General features: G+C 37.6%; 11 protein-coding genes and 2 non-coding genes across 13 annotated transcripts; 8 read left to right on the top strand and 5 right to left on the bottom strand.

Moving 5' to 3' along the window:
• Positions 1-83: 83 nt before the first annotated feature.
• Positions 84-367, top strand: SOMG_04037 (uncharacterized protein; the record flags this gene model as incomplete). Its single annotated transcript, XM_056182824.1, has 2 exons — positions 84-141; positions 234-367. 2 exons carry the CDS (start codon positions 84-86, stop codon positions 365-367), a joined length of 192 nt encoding a protein of 63 aa, XP_056038627.1.
• Positions 368-1376: 1009 nt separating this feature from the next.
• On the bottom strand, positions 1377-1449 carry SOMG_20198. The gene has a single exon. It is a non-coding gene; the product is annotated as a tRNA-Asn (tRNA).
• Positions 1450-1599: 150 nt separating this feature from the next.
• Positions 1600-1671, top strand: SOMG_20197. Its single transcript has one exon. It is a non-coding gene; the product is annotated as a tRNA-Pro (tRNA).
• A 1444-nt stretch (positions 1672-3115) lies between these two features.
• On the top strand, positions 3116-5107 carry SOMG_04036 (fungal specific transcription factor domain-containing protein; the record flags this gene model as incomplete). Its single annotated transcript, XM_056182823.1, has 1 exon — positions 3116-5107. The coding sequence occupies one exon, from the start codon at positions 3116-3118 to the stop codon at positions 5105-5107; it is 1992 nt and encodes a 663-aa protein (XP_056038831.1).
• A 1119-nt stretch (positions 5108-6226) lies between these two features.
• usp109 (U1 snRNP-associated protein Usp109) lies at positions 6227-7367 on the bottom strand (the record flags this gene model as incomplete). The annotated part of the gene is made up of 2 exons (XM_056182822.1): positions 6227-7304; positions 7351-7367. The coding sequence occupies 2 exons, from the start codon at positions 7365-7367 to the stop codon at positions 6227-6229; spliced, it is 1095 nt and encodes a 364-aa protein (XP_056038830.1).
• A 129-nt stretch (positions 7368-7496) lies between these two features.
• spf38 (U5 snRNP complex subunit Spf38) lies at positions 7497-8744 on the bottom strand (the record flags this gene model as incomplete). The annotated part of the gene is made up of 5 exons (XM_056182821.1): positions 7497-7795; positions 7851-8094; positions 8153-8412; positions 8475-8652; positions 8700-8744. The coding sequence occupies 5 exons, from the start codon at positions 8742-8744 to the stop codon at positions 7497-7499; spliced, it is 1026 nt and encodes a 341-aa protein (XP_056038829.1).
• Positions 8745-9980: 1236 nt separating this feature from the next.
• adn2 (DNA-binding transcription factor Adn2) lies at positions 9981-12245 on the top strand (the record flags this gene model as incomplete). The annotated part of the gene is made up of 2 exons (XM_056182820.1): positions 9981-11753; positions 11811-12245. The coding sequence occupies 2 exons, from the start codon at positions 9981-9983 to the stop codon at positions 12243-12245; spliced, it is 2208 nt and encodes a 735-aa protein (XP_056038623.1).
• Positions 12246-13108: 863 nt separating this feature from the next.
• Positions 13109-13288, top strand: SOMG_04032 (NADPH-hemoprotein reductase; the record flags this gene model as incomplete). Its single annotated transcript, XM_056182819.1, has 1 exon — positions 13109-13288. One exon carries the CDS (start codon positions 13109-13111, stop codon positions 13286-13288), a length of 180 nt encoding a protein of 59 aa, XP_056038827.1.
• An 852-nt stretch (positions 13289-14140) lies between these two features.
• Positions 14141-14812, bottom strand: tim21 (TIM23 translocase complex subunit Tim21; the record flags this gene model as incomplete). The annotated part of the gene is made up of 1 exon (XM_056182818.1): positions 14141-14812. The coding sequence occupies one exon, from the start codon at positions 14810-14812 to the stop codon at positions 14141-14143; it is 672 nt and encodes a 223-aa protein (XP_056038622.1).
• A 184-nt stretch (positions 14813-14996) lies between these two features.
• Positions 14997-16427, bottom strand: uap1 (UDP-N-acetylglucosamine diphosphorylase Uap1/Qri1; the record flags this gene model as incomplete). The annotated part of the gene is made up of 1 exon (XM_056182817.1): positions 14997-16427. The coding sequence occupies one exon, from the start codon at positions 16425-16427 to the stop codon at positions 14997-14999; it is 1431 nt and encodes a 476-aa protein (XP_056038621.1).
• An 821-nt stretch (positions 16428-17248) lies between these two features.
• rpc40 (DNA-directed RNA polymerase I and III subunit Rpc40) lies at positions 17249-18298 on the top strand (the record flags this gene model as incomplete). Its single annotated transcript, XM_056182816.1, has 1 exon — positions 17249-18298. One exon carries the CDS (start codon positions 17249-17251, stop codon positions 18296-18298), a length of 1050 nt encoding a protein of 349 aa, XP_056037744.1.
• Positions 18299-18886: 588 nt separating this feature from the next.
• ppr8 (mitochondrial PPR repeat protein Ppr8) lies at positions 18887-20393 on the top strand (the record flags this gene model as incomplete). Its single annotated transcript, XM_056182815.1, has 2 exons — positions 18887-19066; positions 19125-20393. 2 exons carry the CDS (start codon positions 18887-18889, stop codon positions 20391-20393), a joined length of 1449 nt encoding a protein of 482 aa, XP_056038727.1.
• Positions 20394-21423: 1030 nt separating this feature from the next.
• Positions 21424-21746, top strand: vma10 (V-type ATPase V1 domain subunit G; the record flags this gene model as incomplete). Its single annotated transcript, XM_056182814.1, has 2 exons — positions 21424-21549; positions 21606-21746. The coding sequence occupies 2 exons, from the start codon at positions 21424-21426 to the stop codon at positions 21744-21746; spliced, it is 267 nt and encodes an 88-aa protein (XP_056037745.1).
• Positions 21747-22488: the final 742 nt, after the last annotated feature.

The following is a 22488-nucleotide window of genomic DNA, read 5'->3' as shown; positions in this document are numbered from 1 at the left end:
TAAAGAGCCAAACTGTAGCAAGAGAAAAAATCCAAGAAAGAAAACGTTTTACAACCTATTATGCTAGGCCCTGATCAAAAAAGATGGAAATAGAAAAGGTCCTGGAAGGAAAGGGTGTCATAAAACAAATTCAACACAATGGTATGCTTTCAACTTTGCGGCTACCAGAAGACTTTATATATCTCTCCGTTGTCGCTCAAGCTCCCATAGTTCCTTTACACGTTTCTTGATAGTACTATCAAACATCCTCAATTGGGAAGATAACTCGAGCTTATGTGCTAAGAGACTTTGGATTCCCTCTAAAGAATCCTCCAGATACTCCAAAAAAGGCGATAAAACCGATCAGACTATCAGCAAGGAGGTGTAAACAGAAAAAGGAATGAAGTAGCGATGCAATAAATTATTGAACCATAACTTGCATAGAAATAGCGCCAAGAATACACCAAAATAGATCTTATTCCATGCCTTAAAAGAACCAAAGTGTCCATTGCATGGTGTTGGTATTCTCCATGATCTCAAAGAAGTTGTTTTTTAAGGAAAGGTTTATTGCATCCCAAAGAACCGACTTCTCAAGAAGAAGAACAGTTATCTTTGCCGAGGTAATATTCAAAAACAAAGCGCCAAAAGGTAATAATTTCCGTTGGTAAGAATCCACAGATGGAAAGGAAGCTCGCAAGTTCTAAAGAAATGCCAGGAATACGCAGCTTGGAATGGAAAGAATCAGTGATAACAATTGTTCGCGTTACATGATTGAACTCAAGTTCCTTTTAGCTTTTGTTTGCGAATCCATTTTCTTCGTATATGATCCCATGTTTCCGCCAATTTGTTATAAAACATCCCTACTGCCGATTTGGAGTCAGCTTATCCAAGATGAGCTCCTTAGGCATAGTAAAATGCGTTCATGTTTGGTAATTTGGTTTAGCAGAATTCACTATTCATCGTCGGCTTCTCCGACGATGCTTGGAAAAGCTTTGTTTTTTCAACCGGTATACAAGTAATTTTATTAGGTTTTATGATTTTTTTTATCATTTAATTAAGCACAGGATTCTATTTTCATAGTGTTTTATTTTCTAATTCCCCTCGGTTGAGCAGTAAATAAAACATGGATCGGCGCAGCCGAAAACTCATAACACATTTTTTCGTGGTTGCGTTTCATTGTAAGTGAATTAAATCGCAGTTGGCAAGAGTTAATAGATACAATCCTTTTGTTTCAAGTACGTTGTCCATTACTTTTCGTCCGTATTACTAGTATACTATTTATCTTCTCATTGGAAATTGTTTCATTATATATACAATAAGCTAAGTAGACCGGAAAATATTTATGATTTTATTGAAATAAGCGCCTTAATAAGGTTAAGGTAAGGAAGAAAAAGAAACGGTCAGAGTGGGACTCGAACCCACGACCTCATGATTAACAGTCATGCGCACTACCAACTGTGCTATCCGACCTTGTATGACACCAAATTACCTTTATCATATTTAATTCCAGTCTTGAAATTCACAATTTGGATAACTTCTTTAATTATGTTAATGACATAGATAAGTGATTGCAAAAAAAAATTACACAATAAAGAATTACGGCATACTCTTCGTAAAAGTGGCCGTTTGGTCTAGTGGTATGATACCATCTTAGGGTGATGGTGGTCCTGGGTTCGATTCCCAGAACAGCCCATTTTTTGCATTTTCGGGATTTCCGGATTTCAAGTGTGCGTTGGATATTTTGTCAATCTTGACTTTTAAAAGCGAGTAGAAATTACTAAATATTGGTCTTACATGGCGACCCCAAAGAAAACTCTTGAAAGGCCGAAGCCAGTGATAAAGCTGGTTTTGTTTGCATTCGGATATTCCGATCATCAACCACTATAGACGATTGAGTCCTTGAGTACTTGCAGACAAAGTAGCAAGAATAATCATCCGCCCAAACGATTCTACCGATGGGCTTGGTCCTCTCAAAATATCCATCGGGTTATCCATATAACTTCTGTGTCATTCCTAGTTATAAACTATTTTGATGATTTTAATGGTATTTCATCGAATAACTAAAGGCCAACAAGATAATTTTCATAAACTAATTGTATAATGCAGCTACCCAACTTAGCTCTTTTTTCATTACAATTTTGATAAATTGTTAGTTCACACTATTGCATCCCATACAATCGGCTGAGCCGATGATGGTTAAGTCAATATACTGTAGTCCTTCTGCTATATTTTCGTCAATAATATTTTTGTTTTCTACATAAATTGGCTCTATTCAGAAATTGCTTTATTATTTCATAGACAGATAAATTTTGAATAAGTATGAAAATTCACTGAGTCTTGGTCACTTATGTCACTTATACTAAAATCCACGAATTCCACTACAATTTATTCACAATATAGATCCATCAGTAGAAATTATTCCAACTCTAAGTTGATTCCTTAAGCATGTTTTGAGTCATAAAGATTTCCTCTCTACGTTCTAATCCTTGTTTTGCTTCTTTTAGCTATATTCCCCTTTTCGTTCTTAGAAACGAATAAATTAATTTCTCATACTCCTACTCTGCCAGTTGGGTGAATAGGAAGTGTTCTTTTGCCGGCGTATTTTTCACTACCGTACATAAATAAATCTATAAGTACCGTATAGAACGAGGTTCAAAAGCGCGTCCTAGCATCAATCCCCAATTTCAGTATGAGCTTAGCATGTTCCTTGAGCATGATGTCCTCCTTTTTTATGTCAACGAATGTTCTCTACTTTTGGGATTTGATCAAAGACAGACGTTTTAGATTGTAAGAAAATATGTGAATTATAAGTTGAATACATAAATGAAAAGAGATGAAAGGACTGTCACTCTTTTTTCGGACATAGCGACTGTGCTTCCTTTTTTGGATATCTCAATTGAAACGCAGTATTTTATTTCTTTTGCTATAGCAATGGCAAAGAATAGAATAAACTATTCGATTTACGGCCTGATTCTCTTTCGAGAACTTACATCCCAACTTATATAGCTTGTTGCAGATTGAGTTCGATATTCTTACTCGAACTTTGACATCTGTAAACTAGCTTTCTTTTGATTCACTCTATATGAACTGTTAAGCCTTCCTTTGAAATTGTGGTTATTGAACGCCTACATTGCTCATGCAAGAAACTCACAGCAATGAAGGACAATTGCCTTCAACATCTTCAACCCTTGGAGCATTCGAAAATACCGCGTCAAATCGCGTAAGCTTCAGTCCAAACTCTGATCTTTCTATACAATTCAAGTCGACTCAACGTCAAAGACCTGCGAGCAGGAGAGCACTAAGAGCGTGCACCAGGTGCCATGTAAGAAGAACGAAATGTGATGCTAGACGACCAAGTTGCAGTAGCTGTATGAAAGCTGGTAGTGACTGCATAATGCCTGATGGGTTCTTAATGACCGAACAAGAAACCTATAGCTTGGTCTGCAGAGTTCAATGGCTGGAAACCATTTTATCAGATACTGGAATTAACGCTTCGGCTATACCTACAGGTGCCACAGTTACTATTCCCACTCTTCCTTCATCGCCTACGAACTCTGAGTGCGACGAGTCTGAAATAATGTCGATGTATTTACAAGAAAAAAATCTTACAAACTACATGCATGCATTGATATTGGATTTTCCTGTACCAACTTCTTTCGATTCACAGAGTGCAGGTTCTCATGAGAACTGCTTTGAGAAGGATCATTATATTGGGCCGAGTTCAGGAAAGATGATTGCTAATTGTCTCTCGGGTGAAGCCGAACGTAATGGCTTTACGGTAAATTTTCCCTCATTTCAAAAGGAAATCCCTTTTAATATTAGTTTAAGAGAAATACCTTTTAGCGAATCTTTATACTTGCTTCCTAATCGTGATTCTATACATGCCTTGTTAACGGCAGTGATTCACCACTTTGTATCATTTCCATTTATTAATTTGAAAAGCTTTTCAGAATTATTTGTCGGCGTTTATGAGAATGGATCTTCGAGTTCTGCATACCAATTATACGAAGCAAATATGTGTTTAGCGATCGGATCTTCTCTTATAGGTAAGGATTGCTCGGACTATTTTTGGAAGTCCATTCATTTTCTTTCAAAATCGAGGTGCCCCTACAGCTTTGATCATTTGCGTGAGCTACTTTACTTGGGAATATTTTCCTTGCTTGAGTCAGTCCCAGGACTGGACTCCTATGGCATCATTCGAAAAATTGGAGCTATTGCTATTGCTCTCGGTCTTCATCGTGAAGCTACATATACATCATCTGAAATCCCTAATAGTCTTACAGAACTGATGAGGCGATGTTTTTGGTCCTTTTACTCTTTGGACCGAATATTAGCATCTAGTATGGGAAGGCCTGTTAGTATCAGTGATTCCAGCATAGATGTGAAGATGTTTTCGTCTGTTACCGATATTGGAGAAAGCGCATCTATTGCAGACTTAAATGCAACCGGCTGGAACCTTGAGTTAAGCGTGCATATTATTAACTTAAGACGATTTACTTCTAATGTTCTTAATGAATTGTACCAGGCACATATTACTATTGAAAAAGGTATTCAGCAACGTTTACATACAAAATTAGACGAATGGAAGTGTGAGCTAAAGCAGTACGCTGACGCTTCCCTTGGAAGCACGAGAGCATATTTAGAATTGGAATATTTGGAAAATCTTATGCTTGTATATCGTTCTACCATAGAACTAAACCATACAGATATCTCGGCATGCATTATTTGCTTGAGTTCTGCGTCTTCTTGGATTAAGAATGCTGGCATTATTCGTCAGCGTGGTATTCCACAATTGAAGCCTATTATAAAAGGTAACATAATTGCAGTATTTACGCTTGTATGGGCGTATCTCACTTGCAGTGAAAAGGGATTATTTATTTTTTCACAGTCGGCAGTAGTAGCTGACATTAATTGTGCTTGGAGAACTCTTAAATCAGTCGAAAAAAAGAATTGCAAAGGTATTATTGAAGCTATAACGATTTTAGAAAGACTTCAAAGTTGGATAAGTGGAGATAAGGATTTCAAAACTCATCCGGAAATTGACACAATGGCTTTCGAAGATTTTGACATCGATAATCACATAAGTCTATGGCTAAAGCATTTTTCAGGCTCTAAAGGGCCAACTTGAACTAGTGAATGAATATTATGAGTGATACCCACATACTCACGAGGAATCAACAATTACCGAAAGCATATTATATACATCAAAAAATGAGAAGCAGAGCACTTCAGAATTTATTTAAACAATAATAGGAAGTCATTGTTCGTAGGAGAACCGAGTACTGAGTGACATTTTTGTTGATGGCTTGTTACAATGGTGTCGTTGTACAACAGAAGTGTAAAAAAGACGATTTATTGAATCAATCTATTACCTTTCTCTTTCATCTTTGAAAGCTTATCTGTTACAGGCATGACAACTCAATAGTGTGGATGGCAGGAACTATCACCTTCTACTACATGCAAATTTATGAACGAAATCACATATGGTTAATTACTTGAATCTAAAAATTCATTACACAAAGCTACTCATTCAGTTAGATGACTAACTTGGATTTGGTCTTTTCAATTGCCGTTCACAATAACGTGACGCCTTAATGGGCAAGTACCACCTTTGAGAAGTCTTGCTTGTTTGGGAAGTTTGCTTTAGCAACTTTATCGTTTAATGTTTTCATCGGATAGAGTTACTGTAACCATATATTTTACGTATGGATGCATACGAAACTTTTCAACAAATCCCCGGCTATGTTTTGAGGGTGTGCAGTCTCGTACCTAGTAAGAGATAATAACAAAATAATGTCAGTAGCTGAATCTCATTGTAAAAATGTCGGCAACAAAAGAACGGTGATATAACAAAGTCCACAGCTCCGTGCTCAAATAAGTGAGTAGTTTAATTAGAATAAAGTAAAGTATTTTGACAAATAAACAACAACTTGATCTAATTATCCTCTATACTAACTATAAAAAAAACAAAAAAAAAAAAAAAAAAAACACATACACAATGTCGTGGTTTATGTGCAAAAATAACCCGAACATCCTATCCCAAAGAACATTAAGAAATGAGTGATTTCACCTATAAAATAATAAAGCATCTTAAGGATGAGACCGCGCTTATTAAAATTCATACCTTGGACTTGAAAACGGAAAAGTGAAATCATCCAATTTTTATGATTAAATGTTGCAGTGCGTAACTTGAAAATCATTGGAACACCATTGTGTCGTCGCATATTTCATACATTACTCAGTATTTTTAAGAATAATGCACTGGAATTAACGGAGATGACTCGGCTTCTAGTCGGGTGTCTACTGCTTCCTTGTCTGCGAGATACTTTTCATTTAATATAGTGGGTGGGATTGGAAGATAAGGATAATCCGTTCCATTTTTTAAACCTGGTGGAAGTAAAGGTAGATGAGTGGTTTGATTCAAAGTCTTTGCTGCGTAGCGATTAACATATGTAAAGGGAGAGAAGTTATGCGTAGGTATACTTCCCCAGGAAGGATAAACAGGTGCGTGTAATGCAGGCCAATATGTACTTTGAACAGCAGGAAGAAGACTCATAGAGGGCGGCCGGGACCAGGAAAGCTGAATTCGCTGACCGAGGATTGGGAAATTATTCATCTCGTTAAGTGCGCGTTCTGCACTATGTCGTTGTACAAAAGTAATTTTAGCAAAGCCACTATATACTTGTGTATGTAATACTTCACCAAGATGTTCAAAGTAGGATCGAAGACTTTCAGAGTTTATTTGGGGAGAAAGGCCCGATACAAAAATTGATGTATTGTTTTGGTCCGTGAATTGGTTCAAAGGTTGTGGAGAGCCATAGTAACCAGGGGAATTAAGATAAGTATTCTGGTCAGATCGAATCGAGTGTACAAGAATAGGGCGTTTAATACATAACGCTCCTTGCATTTCCACGTGCGCCCTTTCTGCTTCTTCTAAAGTATTAAGCCATACAAATGCTAAACTTGTTGATGATGAATCCATGCATCGTAAGACTCGAGCAGAAACACAGCCATATGTTTGAAATAACTGCTTCACTTCGTTTTCAGCTACTTCAGGATCAATATTTGTGATAAAAAGCATATAATATGTTGGCTTTTCCCAATCAGCCAGCACGTCTAATAAGATAGGGCTACCAGAAATGGTCTTTTGACCGGATAAAGTGGTTAGCGCATCAGCGGCAGCTTCCGGAGAAGAAAACTCAACTTTACATGTTCTAAGTAAAGCACGAGATTCACTATCTTGGTAATAAGTAACGGAAACGGGCGTATTGTTGAAGAGCAATTTTACTTGCTCTTCATCCATCCAATCTTCAAGATTATTCAGCCTAAAAAGCATTTGTTAGGAATTTTGATAAAGAAATTAATAAATACCATAAAAAGTTACTCATGATGGCTACTAAACCTCAAATCCTACCTGCTATAGCGTATGATGCAGTGTCAAAGCTGATGAGTATGGTAAGGACAAGGTACAATAATTACAGGATAAAATAAATACATTTAAGCCATTTTTATTTACTTTAACTAAGTTCTCCAAGAAACATTGTTTTGTCAGAAGAACACGACAGAATGATGTTTTGGGTAGGGTGAAAATCGACGTGATTAACACAACCTTCATGACCAGGCAATTGGTATTTCACTTCACCCGAAGAGGATGACCAGATATATGTGTTTCGATCTGAGCTACCTGTAGCAACTAAACGAGAATCACCACTCCATGCGGCTCTCAGAAGATTATGCTCTAATCCATGAACGGCTCCATTGTAAACATTGATCTGTCTACTGGAAGGAGCAAATGGTTTCACATCAAATGTTCGTACTAAATAAATAAATGTTAGTGTCTTTAACCAGCAATTCGCTTGCTAAATGCTTACCTGTGTTGTCCATAGAATTGGATAATAAAGTGGAACCATCCTTAGACAAAGACAAGCTCGTTACAATATCATTATGTTCTTTTAGAGTGTAGAGAACTTCGTTTGTTCTTAAATCCCAAGCTTTGATGTTACCCTCGATTCCTCCTGTGTATACAGTAGTGCCTTGCTGGGAAATGGCGACAGCCGTAAGTGGAAATTTTTCTTCTATGCTTTGTATACAGTCTCTAGAACGGGTATCCCATACCTTTAATTATTCTGTTAGTTTACAAACGTTGAATTCCGAAAGTGTATAAAAACCATACCTTCAAAGTCGAGTCGTCACTGACTGAAGCTAATAGTTCAGAACCGACCCGTAATACATCTAGAGCATTGACCACGCCAGCATGGCCTTTGTACTTTCTTATTTTCTGTCCGGAGTTCGTATTCCAGGAGTATAAGTTAGTGTCGGAGCAAGCGTTGTATAAAACTTCACCATCTCTGCTCCATTGTAAATCCGTTATGGCACCTTTTGAACCAGACAAAATACCAAAATTACTGACTTCTCCGAATACATTCCATAAAACTATATTTGAAAAGCAATGTTAGTTGTCAGCAGTTTTGGGAGACGAAAGACATCGAACATACGTATTTGACGATCCATCCCTCCAGACGCAAATTTTGAGCCAGAGGGATCAAATCTTGATGTTAAAACTTCTGAAGTATGTCCTAACATTTGCAAATTAGGAGCCACTAAGTCAGAAGTCCTGGATACAGTATCTTCTTCTGAGACTAAAGTTACATCTTCCACACGAGGTCGTTTCACCTATATATTTTGTTAGGAAACCGACCAGTTTCATCTTGAATACGTACAACATGTCCATTCTGTGGAATTTCGGATTCTTTTCGCTTGTCCATTACTATTAGAAATGACTCGAACGTATAAGAGTAAACTACCACGAAGAACGCTTATACTTTTCAAAAAGAATGATAAATTAACGATTTAAGACAATGTAAGGTATGGTTTAAGAGTGGATCCCGTCAATTTTGTTTTAAGATAATTGCAGCCCTTCTATACAGTAATAGCTAAAAGAATACCACCGCACATAGCAAGCATGAAAACTCCAAAATAGAGTATAGAGTCTTGGAATTCAATGAAATGAATATAACAAAAATTTGTAATTAAATACATTTAAAGAGCAAAACTTCTTCTGTTCATGATTGGCAACTGTAAAGGACACCTTCATCTTACATTAGCAGTAAAACCCTTCAAAGTCATTTGAGAGCTTGGTTTTTAGAACATAAGCTTTTCTTTAAGTTACTAGTATTAATCTTCATAGTCTCTCTCTACATATAAAGACAGTCTGTAATATTGATATTCTTTGTTTATCATATTAAACGCATATTAAGATTGTTCGACTGTTTAATCACGCTGTGCATCTTTAAACCCTTTTGCGTTTTACAAAATCACTTTCTTAGATATATTTAATAGAAGATTGATAGATTTCGAAGCCTCACTTAGTGATGTTAAAAGAACTTCGTAAGTAAACAAACATATTAGAAAGCTTTTTTAATGTGCAGCATCAGTGGAAACAAGTGAATAAAGAAAAGGAAACTTTTAGCGGATCATTAAAATGGTAGAGTAGAAGTTTACATAAAACCAACAACTGAGAAGGAACGAATGCGCGCGAACTGAATCTTCTTGTCATGCTATACATTTGATGCAAATCAGTGAGAAAAGGGATTAGCATTAATAATCATTGTATTGAAAAGCATAGAACTTTGGTATTTGCTCGCGTAGTGTGTGTATTAAAGGAACAATCAGCATTCGCTATGAAAGTCAAAACATCGATTTTACTACCTTTATGACTGAAAACCCCATTCTTATGATGAGCTATTTCAAAGTGAAACAATAAGTAACGATTTAGAAAAAATAATGTCAGCTTAAAAGCGTTGACTTGACTTCTTGATAACTGAAAAGACTCACCTCTCTTGAGGCGATGTTTTAGACAGTAAGAAGTTAAAGTCCATAAATTACTAATTAAATTACAGTATTTATTTTATCTTAAGCTTTCGCTGCAAGGTAAATCCCATGCTGTGTTCTACAGTGAAAGCTCTTCAGTGCTTCAACTCACTACAACACCACCCCAGTTGATGGCAGAACCGGCTGAAAAATCTGGCTCGAGTCAGCAGGGCAAATTGAATGATGCAAATAACCATGAACATACAAATTTAGCCGATAGAACGACTCAATCCCTTCTGAATTCGTATATCTATGATTATCTCGTAAAGAAAAACTATTGGGAAGCAGCACAGGCATTTGGACAAGAAGCGCAAGTCCAAACACTGGTGCGACCTGTAAGTAATAATTCGGCGACTTCCGATAAGCAACCAACTTCGTCTCCGGCAAACGTTAAACGGGAAAGCCCAAACTTGAATGACCCACAAAACCCTGATTCTGCTAAACAAGGCTTTAATTATCATGAAACAGGAAAAGATCCTCCACCGCCTCCAGTATTGCCAATTGATTCCTCAGGCGGTTTTTTAATTGAATGGTGGAACGTTTTTTGGGACATTTATAATGCTCGCCGAGGAAGTGGTTCAGAGCCTGCCAAGGATTACATGTCTCATATCAGCAATTTAAGGAAAAAGTCTTATATGAGTATGCAGCTTTTACAAAAAAATTCGATGCAGTCGGGACCTCCGAACGGCATGTGTCAGGTACCCACACCTCCCCAAATGTACAATGGAGACCCTATTCATAATTATGATCCATCGAGGATGCCCCATGGAAATGGAATGCTCATGGATAAAAATCGTCAGCAACTGATGCGTCAAGCTGTAATGAATAATCAGGGTAGAGAAACTTTCCCTCCTACTGCTGCTCAGCTTCAGCAATTGAAGCAACTACATTATCGTCAATTACAATCTCAGAAGCAGCAAGCCGAAAGTCTAAACGCGACTCAGATTCCTCCTGTATTTCCTACTCAAGCTTCTAATCGCCAGTCTAAGACGCCGCCAGTCATGGGACCTGCTACTCATGATTCTTTCCCTTCTACACAAAAGACTCCCGTACCAGACTTTAGAAACTATCAATCTCATGGCATTACTGACACGAATCCTAATCCGGCAACTGCAACTGGCGCTTCCATACCGGGTCGGAGATTAAGTCGGCCGCTAACACCTAATTCTATTCCTCAACCTCCAGCTTCTTACGATCCTTCATTGGCAAATTCAGGAAACTTTATGGTTCCTGGAAATTCTGCTCAACCTCTGCTCCATGAAGTGAATTTCCAAAACAATGGACCGTTTCATCAAAGGCAATTTATGCCCTCATACTCCAACCCCTCTTTGCAACAAACTGGTTCTGATAAAACACCGGTACATCCACAACGTCCTAGTGCATCGGTACCCCAACCACATCAGTATGGATTCCAACCACCGACTCCATATGGACAGCCAATGCCCTACGGCATGAATGTTCCTCAAGCGCCGAATAATGTGAATCCAGCATTAAAAAACTATATGGAAGAATTGAAATTACTCGAACAACAAAATAAAAGACGATTACTTTTGGTTCGTCAAGAGAAGGAGCGCCGGATGTATCAATCTACATCACCAGAAAACAGAAAATTTCCTGCTCATCCAGAACTAACTACAGGAGTTCCCTTGAATGCCATGCCGAAACCGAATGAAAAACAGCTCGAAAATACGGCTGCCGACAATATCATAACAAACCCTGATGTTGCATCAATGGGAGCCTTAAACCGTCCAAGGGCGTCAGAAGCACGAGCTTCTCCATATCCTGCTGATAAAAATATGTCGTTAAATTATACGGGCCTTATTTCTAGCCCTGCGGATACCGCAATGCAATCTCCAGATTTTAACAATCCACTAAATCGCTTGGGAAGGCCAACTCACTACCGGGTAAGTATACTATATGATAATATATTCAACTTAAAACAAGTATTAATAAATATTTAGGATTCACCTACGGGAGCAAAAACGAAGAAACGGCGTCAGTCTAACCCGCCTACTACGGAAACACCTAATGTAAATCCTGCTCAAAAGGATGATCGATCAGAGTTAGAATCAGTTCCTGCTGTTCCTTCAAGTGATGCATTAATGAAAGACATTGGTTTTTCAGATAGCGGCACAACTATGCAAAATGGTCAACAGTTTGATGGAAATCAGCCGAATTTAAAGGAAACCGGACAACATAGCTCTTCTATACCAGGTTCTGTGAATAATTTGGAAAAGCCTTCTAATGTCCCCGTCTTGGATGTTTCTGGATCTACGGATCTTGATGCAGCTTTATTAAATGATTTTGATTTTGACAAATTCCTAAAAGATACAAGTACGACAGATGACATTGGATTGTTTAGTTTGCCGGATAACTCTGACCAAACGACCGGTTAGCGCCGTGCTTATAAATAATTACTTTATTTTGTTTATATCTCTTTTCCGACTCATTTATTCTCTTCTTTTTGTTTTTTTTTGTTGTTTAATGGTTTGTTTTTGTTTGACACGTGCTTTTTTGCATGTTACAAAATACTGCTGGGTGTGAACGTTCTTTCTACGATTTTATTTTATGTTCACCGTCGTATAGATGCTTGTTATAGTCTGTTCGGTGGAGACCGTAACGCATTATGATTTACAAGAATGCTCCTACTCCGTCTTTATGTACCTTTTTTTGCAATAAATTGTGTAGTTATTTCGTTTCCCTTAAAGTATATTGCTCTTTAAAAAAATAAATAATGACCACCTAATATTGGTCTAAAAGGGTTGGCTGGGACTATGGATAATTTCTATTCCATCAAGCAGCGTAGCCTGTATTCATAAATCAGCCGTAACTTGTGCTAGTAAACATTGCCTTCATCGCAAAGTGGATTGAAATTCCATTTTTGCAAGGTAAACAAAGAAGATTTACAATCTTGTCTACAGTTAGAAAGTTAAGAGGTTGGAAAGGAGATTGTTTTTGAATATTACTATTTGGATTATGGGCCCTTTGATTCAGAAAAATTGTCGTCTTTCCTGAAATCGCTATTTTCAAAGCAAGAAGCTACCAAAGAAGAGCCTGCACGAGCGGGTGGAGAAAAGCAAACGAAAAGGAAAAGCAAGAAAAAACAAAAAAATGAACCAGGATGCACCCAAGAAAAATGGGACGCATTAGTAAGGAGCGGAGAAAATTTGTCTGTAAGTAAAACAGTTTTATATGGATTGCATTAAGGAATGAGAAATTAACCAAGGATAAAGGGAGTAGATCAGCCTTTGAAGTCACGATGGAGGAATTGGAAAAGCACAATACGAAAGACGACTGTTGGATTGCCGTTCGAGGAAAAGTCTATAACGTTACCGCTTATGCTCCCTATCACCCAGACGGTGCAAAAAAAATTTTTAAACACTCTGGCATTGATGCCACGAAACAATATAGTAAGTCAAACTTGTGTGGTCGATTGTAACGTACTTACACTTTCGAAGGCTCATGCTGATGTGAATGAAGAGGAAATGCTAAGAACCTGTTTCGTTGGCCCATTAGTCAATTCATCGACTTAATAGCATCCTAAAGATTACCTGAAGGTAATATCATGTTGATGCGATATGTGTATTTTTAGGGAGCTAAAAAGTATTCGAATTCTAGATTTTACCGCGGGATATCACGTTGAATCGCTACGATACCAGACCTTAAGAGATTGTATCCAAAACAATATGTGTTGTATTCTTGCAATTTTTGATCCCATAAACTTTGGCTTTTCGGTACGCAACTAAAAGCACTCGTCAATGCTGTAGCCGCCTTTCCAAACCTCTCCTTCCTTAAAAAGTTCTTTCTTGCCTTTCCTAGAGTACAGAGTTAGATACAAATACCTTAAGCTCCCTCATGACATTATTTCTCTGCAAAGTAACATGGACCTTGCTAGCTTTTCGTTTCAGCAATCCTTATAAGTCTTAAGATATATAGGTTTCCTCCTGTTTGAATACGAATTTATAAAATGATTACCAAATATTCGTTTTCAACGGCAAAACCATGGAAGATTAAAGTACTTGCTTCTATAATTAGTTTTAGTACACTGTTAAAGGTGAACATCACTCTCATTTCATTAGTTTTTTTTTTTTTTAAAAAAATTCAGTAATCCTATATTGTCGACTTCTCCAGCAAAACTTGAAGGCAAAACATTTGAAGTCATCATGAAATCTTCCAAAAAGCCATGTCTGCTTCATATATCCTTCAACTCTTAAAAATTCGGTATACTTTCATTCGGTAGGAAATATGTTTATAGCAAACCTTTAAGTTAAATCTAGGAAACTGATTTTGTTCACTTTCCCCAGCTGATGTTTTTCAAAGTTCCCCAAAGACCCAAATTCTTGTTTTGGTGTCTTATAGATTTTGTTTTGTCAAATAGAATAATATTTCCATAATTAGCAACGTCAACATATAGGTATTCCCAGACATAATTCTTTCCGTTATTCGCGAGTCTTCCAAACACATGGCCCTTATGCCCGTTACCGATCAAATGGAATTGCAAGACCAAGTGTTCAATACCCTTATGATCCCAAACTCGGCTTGTCAAAATACCATGAGTCCGTCTTAAAGGATGGCTAGCTTCACCTATAGCTTTCATTTCCTCACCAAAAACGTATTGACATTCTGGATTGTTTTTCAACAAATCGAATGCCTCATCACCGTAATGGGCTTCACCTGACCATAAACTGGTAACCAAAGCATAAACGATTAAGCCAAACACGCCTCCTCCGAATACGACAATTGACAAGTTTCCAAAGTTTGCAGAAGTACGGTAGGCTTTCTGCGGAGTACTGAGATCCTTCCATGACTTCCCAGCAGGATCTTTAAAGACACGAGCCAAACGTCCTTCTTTAGGCTTTTCCGGGTTCTTATTTAATGACTCGGATGCAAGCGAATACAGCCTTTTCGGCTGAAACGTGCTAGGAGGACGTGATGCACTAGATAAACAAATACTTCGTCTCATAGAAGGAATTTATTTTAAATGCTATATAAAAACCACTTGGAAAATGGAAAACAGGGTAGTTTCGGAGTGTAGGTGGTAAGAGATTGATTAATGATTCAACTCACTATGTCTCGGTAAACGAACTAGCTTCATCAAAAGATTGTGTTAATATAGGTCTTTAAAAAGAGTTATAAGAATCTAGTTATTAATATAAAGGAATTTCAGCTATACGCTTTCCTCGTATCCATTCAAGAGACTCTCCTTGAAGGCTGAAAGATGGAGCAACAAAAGGACAATCACCCTGTTCTAAAATCCCGCCGTTCTGTAATATCCATTTTCTTCCAAGAGCATAGAGATCCCGTATGCACGTTTCCTTGTTGTCGGAGGGTGCGTTCAGTGAATTTTTCAAAGGACTAAAAGATGTGTCCCGTGAGACTTGTAAACAACCGAATTTCTCGACGGGGATCTGTTCAAAGGAGTCAAAAATAAACATTTCAAGTTTATATCCATTCGGGGATGATGGCTGATAAAATTGGTGCTGAGTAACATCAAAGTTCGGTATTTTCTTAAGAGCGAGGTGAACAGGAAGATACCTAGCATTGTGGGACATGTGCTCTAAAAAGTCCACAGAAAAATAGTGATAAGCAATATTTGCAGCACGAAGCCGTAGGCATGTCTTTCCATCCACTGTTTCTCTCGCATGAGAAGCCTCTTCAGAAATTTCAGAATACTCAACTACTGACGGATGTGCATTTTGTGAGACAACTAAGCCAACTTTTTCTTCAGCAACTTTCTTCTCTACAACTTTCATAGCCACTTGGTATCCTTTATCCTGAACCATGCCGATAAATACAGGATCTACCGGTAAAGCAAGCACATTGTCTACGCTATAAGCGGTGACATGGGCAATTCCAGAATTCTTCATATGCTGAAGTGCACCTGTATTTTTTAAAGCCTCATAAACACCGCCATTTCCATTGGGTGATTGGGAAACGGTACAGTCGGACTCAAGGAGAATTCGCCCTTCGACATCTAAGCAAGGCAATTTTCCTTGTTCAAAGAAAAAAACTTTTTCTTTTTGGATTCCAAAATAATCGTTTTTTTCAAAAAAAGAAAGGGTTATGTCCTTGGTTGCTTCGGACACCATAACATACCATAAAACTTTAGCTGGCTGTTTCTGCATAGGATACGCTTCTCGCGCAAGGCGTTCTGCTCTTTGTATTTTTAAAGCTTGTAGTTCAAATAAGGTCTTGTTTCCAGGCAATCCAATATTAAAGCATCCTTTTGGATCGTCTGACCCAAGTCTCGTACCTTGGCCGCCAGCAAGCACTAAAGCAGCAACACGACCCTTTGAAATCTCTTCTAAGCCCAAACTATACCATGAATCTTCGATTGTTGAGATTATTGGAACTGGAGAGACATCAGATGGGGCCAGTTTGCTCCGCTTTTGGCTATGTTCGATCGCATCCTTGAATTTGCTCCATATTTCCTCTAAATGCAAACTCTTAACTTCGCCCCAAAGAGTTTGAAACTTTTCAGAAGAGACTTCCTTTAATGTTTTCAACTGGTCATATATATGCAATTGGTTTGCCTTTTCAAAAATTGGTCGATAATTCTCCAATGCACCTTCCAACATATCACTTATGACTGATCAATGAAATCTCTTCTAAACCTTATGAATTCAGGTAAGTTCCGTTAAACTCTTCTGTTAAAGAAAGAAGACGCCAATAACTCCTTGGAAGGAATACTATCTTATTTGTTTATAATAAATCATTCTTTCATGCGGTGGAAGTTTTTGTTTTCAAACTGGCGATAAGAATATTTCCTTCGTATAGCAATATATGTCACTACTTCTGTATGAATTTGGTATTATATTATAATCGATTTATGTGAAAACAACAAATGGCTTTTTGTCTCTGTTGAATCTATTTATGAAGTATAAAGACGGTATATTACAAGAACTGTTCTTGTATTATCAAAAATAAATTTGCGTCAAGAGCAAAACTGGTTTGGTGGTTATCAAAAAGAAATGAGAATGAAGGGTATGAGCCATACTATTTTATATCGATGAAAAAAGGCAAGAAACATTTTATTCTTTGTAAAAGAATACAAGTAGCATGCAAGAAAATCGATCTGGATTGTTATATTACTCATTAGCAAAGCTACTTTACAAATAGTATGCATACGCTAGATTTCCATTTTCGGCAGTCCTTTCGATAAAGCTAAAATATAATAAACAGTTTATCTATGAATGACCCCTTTCATTCTATACAATGCTTTTCATTTTGCAGCTTAATCACTTTTCCAAACCTTTTGTTTACTGAATAGGGCAACCCATTATAGTGCGAAATAATTTGCTAACGAACATTACGATAATCAGCGTGTTAAACACCAGTCAGGATTAAGTCGTGAAAATTCATATTGTCCTTCACCAAACTCCCATCGAATAGGAACAGAATGGCTACTGATCGATCGAGGACGGAAGTTTCTATCCAATCTGACCGAGTGAAAGATGTCACCAGTACAGACTTTCCTGGTTATTACTTTGATGAGGACAATTCTTGGAACTTGGACAAATTTCGCGAAAACTTGAAAGTCTCCGTCACTTCCTTAAACGAAGAGACAATGACTTTTGAGCTTAGTGGGGTGGATGCTTCTATTGCCAATGCATTCCGAAGAATTTTAATTGCTGAAATCCCTACAGTAGCTTTCGAATTCACCTATATCATAAACAATACCAGCATTATTCAAGACGAAGTATTGTCTCATAGAATTGGCCTTTTACCCATCAAGGCCGACCCTGACATGTTCAAATGGTTTCAGCGACCTATTCCGGGCCAGGAAGCCACCCACACTGACTACGATACGGTGGTTTTCTCATTAAGCAAGAAGTGCGAATTCAACAAAGAAGCCGCTGCTGATGAAAAAGATCCCAAGAAACTTTATATTAATTCGGAAGTTCTTTCGAGCGATTTGGTTTGGAAGCCTCAAGGACGACAAGAGGAACGGTTTGCTGAGTCTCCCATTGGTGTTGTAAACCCTAATATTGTAGTCGCTAAATTACGTCCCGGTCAAGAAGTCGATTTAGAAGCTCATGCTGTTTTGGGTGTTGGTCAGGACCACGCAAAGTTTTCTCCCGTAGCTACAGCATCTTATCGTTTGTTGCCAACTATTCACATTTTATCGCCTATTGAAGGTGATGATGCTGCCAAATTCCAAAAGTGCTTTCCCGCCGGTGTCATCGATCTAGAAGATGGCCCTGATGGAAAGAAGCGTGCCCGCGTTGCTGATGTTCGTAAAGATACCGTTTCACGTGAATGTTTACGACATCCGGAATTCGCTGACAAGGTCCAGTTAGGCCGTGTTCGTGATCACTTCCTTTATTCGGTGGAAAGTACCGGAATCATGACTCCCGATGTCTTATTTTTGAAGAGTGTTGCTGTTTTGAAGTCGAAATGTATGGCTGTGAAAGCTAGCCTCGACAGTTTGGGCTCAGAAGCTGCTTAAAAAATTTAACTGGGGACGGGTTTATAATATATCCATACACAAAGTTGGTAAATATGACCACGTAGACAGTTGTTCATAATTGGCTTAGAAGAGGATTTGCGTTTGGTTTTTAGGAAAGGATAAAAAAATTAATATTAATATATTTAGATTTATGTTTTATGACCATTTTAGAAACGAAACACTGGAAATTGTAATTTGCTTGTCTTGTTTAAATGAAACCCCGTTTGTATTAGAGAATCCTTTAAAGCTGTTCAAGTACTAAACTTTCTTTCTAATGAATCACTACGAGGGTTTTGATTATTTATATCAAACAGTAATCATACATGGAGCTTTCACTTTTTTATCTACAATATTAGACCTCCAAATCTCATTACACTGTATCGCTATGAGTCCAAACTATATATTTTCTCTTAAATCTCTTATAAATTTTCTTTCTTTCTCTCAAAACATACAAAACACATTATGGAAAATAAACTACTCGTTTATTTCATTACTAATTCGGTTCCTAAACCCAAATTTTATCAGATTCGTCTAGAAGGGAAGAGGGCTATAAATTCTCTGTCGGCCTTTACGAAGCATCCACCAACCATGCAAGGATTTTGCAGCCAGTTTTTTCGAAAGCTGCTGAAAAGCAACCAGCTGCGTCTAGTGGATCCTATTATTCAAGCTAGACGCACTTTTGTAACTACTCATCCTTTATGTAATAACCTCCATTTAAACTTTACACCTGATACTCAGCGACACATAAAAAGCAATTCATCGGTATTGGTATGAGAATATTCAAATGGAATTGAAGTATAGACAAAGAAAAACTAACAGAAGTTAGCTAGATCAACTTAATGCCCAATTACAAGCTAGAAAGTATAAGGAAAGCGTTGCCACGTTCGCTGGCCTGAAGCCATTAGGTATCTTGGATTCGTTTACCCTTACTAAATATATAACCTTTCTTGTGAATCGTTCAAAAGGTCTTCGTGGTCGTGGGTCAGTTGATAAAAGCACTTTAGATAACTTGGATGATATTTTAAAGTATGCTATTGAGCATCAGGAAGTGGCCACGGCTCAGTTTTGGTCCAGCATGATTAAGTCCTACATTGACTTGAATCTTTATGACAAAGCCGCTTTGCTTGCCGACATGGCATTGAGCCATATCGAGTTTTTGCACAACGATACAAAGATCCTTTCCAGTCTTTATTTATGTATTTTACATGCTAAATTGTTAAACGATTCGACTTTTGATCAGTGTAGCCAAATTGGATCGAGAATCCATGAGCATCTTGGAGGACGAGAAGCTATTGACGAATTAGTGGCTGTCTACCTGATTTACGCAGTGTTCCCTGATCCTCCAATCCAGAAAAAGGCTCATCAGGCTCTCGTTAATCTGAAAGGACTGACCTCCTATCATTCTGAAATCGTCTTGTCTGTACTCGCCCACAAGGAGTACTTTGATGACGGTTCTGAGTATTTGCTCAAATCAAATCTGAATGATTATAATCTCCCCTCTGTATACACGACAGTCTGGTATTTGCAAAAAATGTTTGAACACGAGGAATCTGTGTGGCCATTGATGCCAATTTTGGAATATCATCTTGAGGTTTCTCCACGCAACGTTAGTCGATTGACGAATTGTATCCTTAGTTTGGCTCTCAAGCAACCTATCTCAAATGAAAAAGATCGTGGAAAGGTTGAAAAGTTTATCAACAATTTGTTGAACCGTGTTTTTGAGGAAAAGCGCTATGAGCCAACTATTGCTACAGCAAATGCTTTATTTACTGTTGCTTCTCGCTTGCGTGATGAGAAATGGCTTTTCACTGCTCTTGACTTGATTTCCAATTATGAACTGGAACCGTCTCATGTAACCTATCGCTCTTTGTTGATTACGTATACGAATTTGCCCAGTACTTTTGAGCAAATTACTCAAACTTGGAGACAACTAGAAACCCTCTTTTCGGAACGCTCTTTACCGGTAACAGAAAAGGAGCTTTCAATTCTCTCTAACTGTGTAAATTCGCAACCAGAACGTGAAAACCAAAATGCCTGCTTGGAATTCCTTGGACAGCAGCTTAACAAATACGTAACCAAGAAAGTGTTCACATAGATTTCATGTATTGATTTAATCTTTTTGACGTTTAACTTATGGCTTATCTTATGGGGGGATTACCTACATCCGCGAAACAATAATTTATGATCAAGTCTTTTGGTTCCATTCATATCGTTGTTCTCCGTCTTCAGCTATAGTTTTCATACTGTTTGATGGAAAGTATATAGCTGACTTTACCTAATTACGATATAATGGAGAAGAGTAAAAACAATGGCCCGCATAACTCCGAATATTAATTGTATAATTGGTCTGCTAAAAAACAAGTAGTACTCCCTTCTTTATTAAATCTATTTTTTTTTTTTTTTTGATAACAGCGATCTTTGAGTCAAAGGTTCGTAATACCTTATAAGTAAGAATGGAAATGGAATCGTCTGACCTTTCAAATCTGATTCCCGTTGTCCCGTTGATGTTTTTTTTTTTTTTTTTTTTTTTTAGAGTAGAAAGAACTGAAACCCATCAATCATTCTTTCTTTCAGCAAAGAGCTGATCTCAAACGTTTTATTGCATTTACTATGTTGATGCTTCTATAGCCAATTTTTCATTTCAATACTATTAACTCCATGAATGCAGCAAATTCCACTTTATGCCAAACAGCCGGGGATTTAGAATAGCGTAGATTTCCATTGTACGTACAAAGATAAAACGAGCTACTACGTTACATTTTAAAATCGTCATTATATTTCGGTATACTATTAAAGCATTGCGTATTGCTACGCTATGGAAAGGAAGGGTCGGACGCGCAGAGTGTGGTCATCTGGCATTTCGAAGCGTGAAAGTTCCAAGTTGCCAAGTTAGGAACTAGACGCAAAGGAACCATGGTATGGCGATAGAAGAAAAATCAAGGATAAAAGAGCTAATTATGTAGAGTACACAAACAAATTCTGGAATTCAGCAATTGTTGGAGGTTCGTAATGGAGCATGAATGAAACGATGCAGGGTTGAATGTTAACATTGTGAAAAGGCCGAGAAAGTGGCCCGCAGTATTGTAGAAAAGGCTCGTCAACGTATGCAGAGCTAGATAATTGACATGTTTGCTAATCGCCGAACTATAGACCGTGTTCAAAGATTAAAGGATGCACGCCAGGAGGCCAAGACGGAAATTGAAGAGTACGCTGCTTCCAAGGAGAGAGAATTCAAAGATTCTGAGAATAAGGTATGTAACGATTGCTGTCGATAACCTGATTTGGATTGTGTTCTGACTATTGGTAGGCTTCCGGTATATATTCTCAGACTGAAGAAGAAACGAAGAAGCAAGTTGAGAAAGACTTTATTTTCATCAAAGAGAATGCCAAGGAGAAATCTGATAAAGCAATTGATGCCATCTTGGCCGTCGCCTGCGACGTAAAGTGAGCACGAGTAACGAGTTTTGCCATTCGTCTATTTCGTTCTTTTCCCTATATATATATATATGTATATTGATGAGAAAGAAATCGCCTTTCTATTTGAAGTTTCTAATAATGCTAATATCCATTCTTTCTTCAAAGTCCCTACTCACGTTAAAGAGAAGATGCTGTTGCAAATAAAACAATAGTATAAAAAAACAAGCAAAGGCTTCTGAAACAATCAAAAATTTCAAAAACAAAAGAGTACTCATCGAATTGGAAGAGGGTCTTCATTCTCTACTTTGGCCAAATGGGAAACGGTACAAGATCCTTTCCTTTTCGTTTGACTCTTCTCTAGAAGTAAAAGTAAAGATTAATAATTTTGGAAGCTAACTTGTCTCTATCGCTCTCTCCCTTTCCCTGTATGTTTTGACTTTGCTTCTTCTCTAGCAATTATCAAATAGTACAAGGATTGTTCATTCTGCTGCACTCCAATTATAGTGCAACAACTACTTGACTGATAACTATTGACATTCTCTCGGTGTATGTAAACTGCATTATTTGCTTTACGCTGCAAACATAATTACTTCCATATTTATATTTCAAAACCTTTAAACTTTTCAGACGAAGAAACCTAAAGTAACCCCCACCGAGTCCTATTTCCCCACTATAAGACAAAGGTACTAGAATTCACGTAGACCTTGTTTTCATTACTGTTCGTTCGGTGCATGTTATCGGATTATAAGGAAGTTTATTTCGCTCTTCGTTAA

Source organism: Schizosaccharomyces osmophilus, chromosome 2 (genome assembly GCF_027921745.1).
Source record: "Schizosaccharomyces osmophilus chromosome 2, complete sequence".
In the NCBI taxonomy this organism is placed as follows: Eukaryota; Fungi; Ascomycota; class Schizosaccharomycetes; order Schizosaccharomycetales; family Schizosaccharomycetaceae; genus Schizosaccharomyces; species Schizosaccharomyces osmophilus.
Note: the sequence above shows the minus strand (reverse complement) of the source record. Positions and strands in the feature narration are given on the sequence as shown.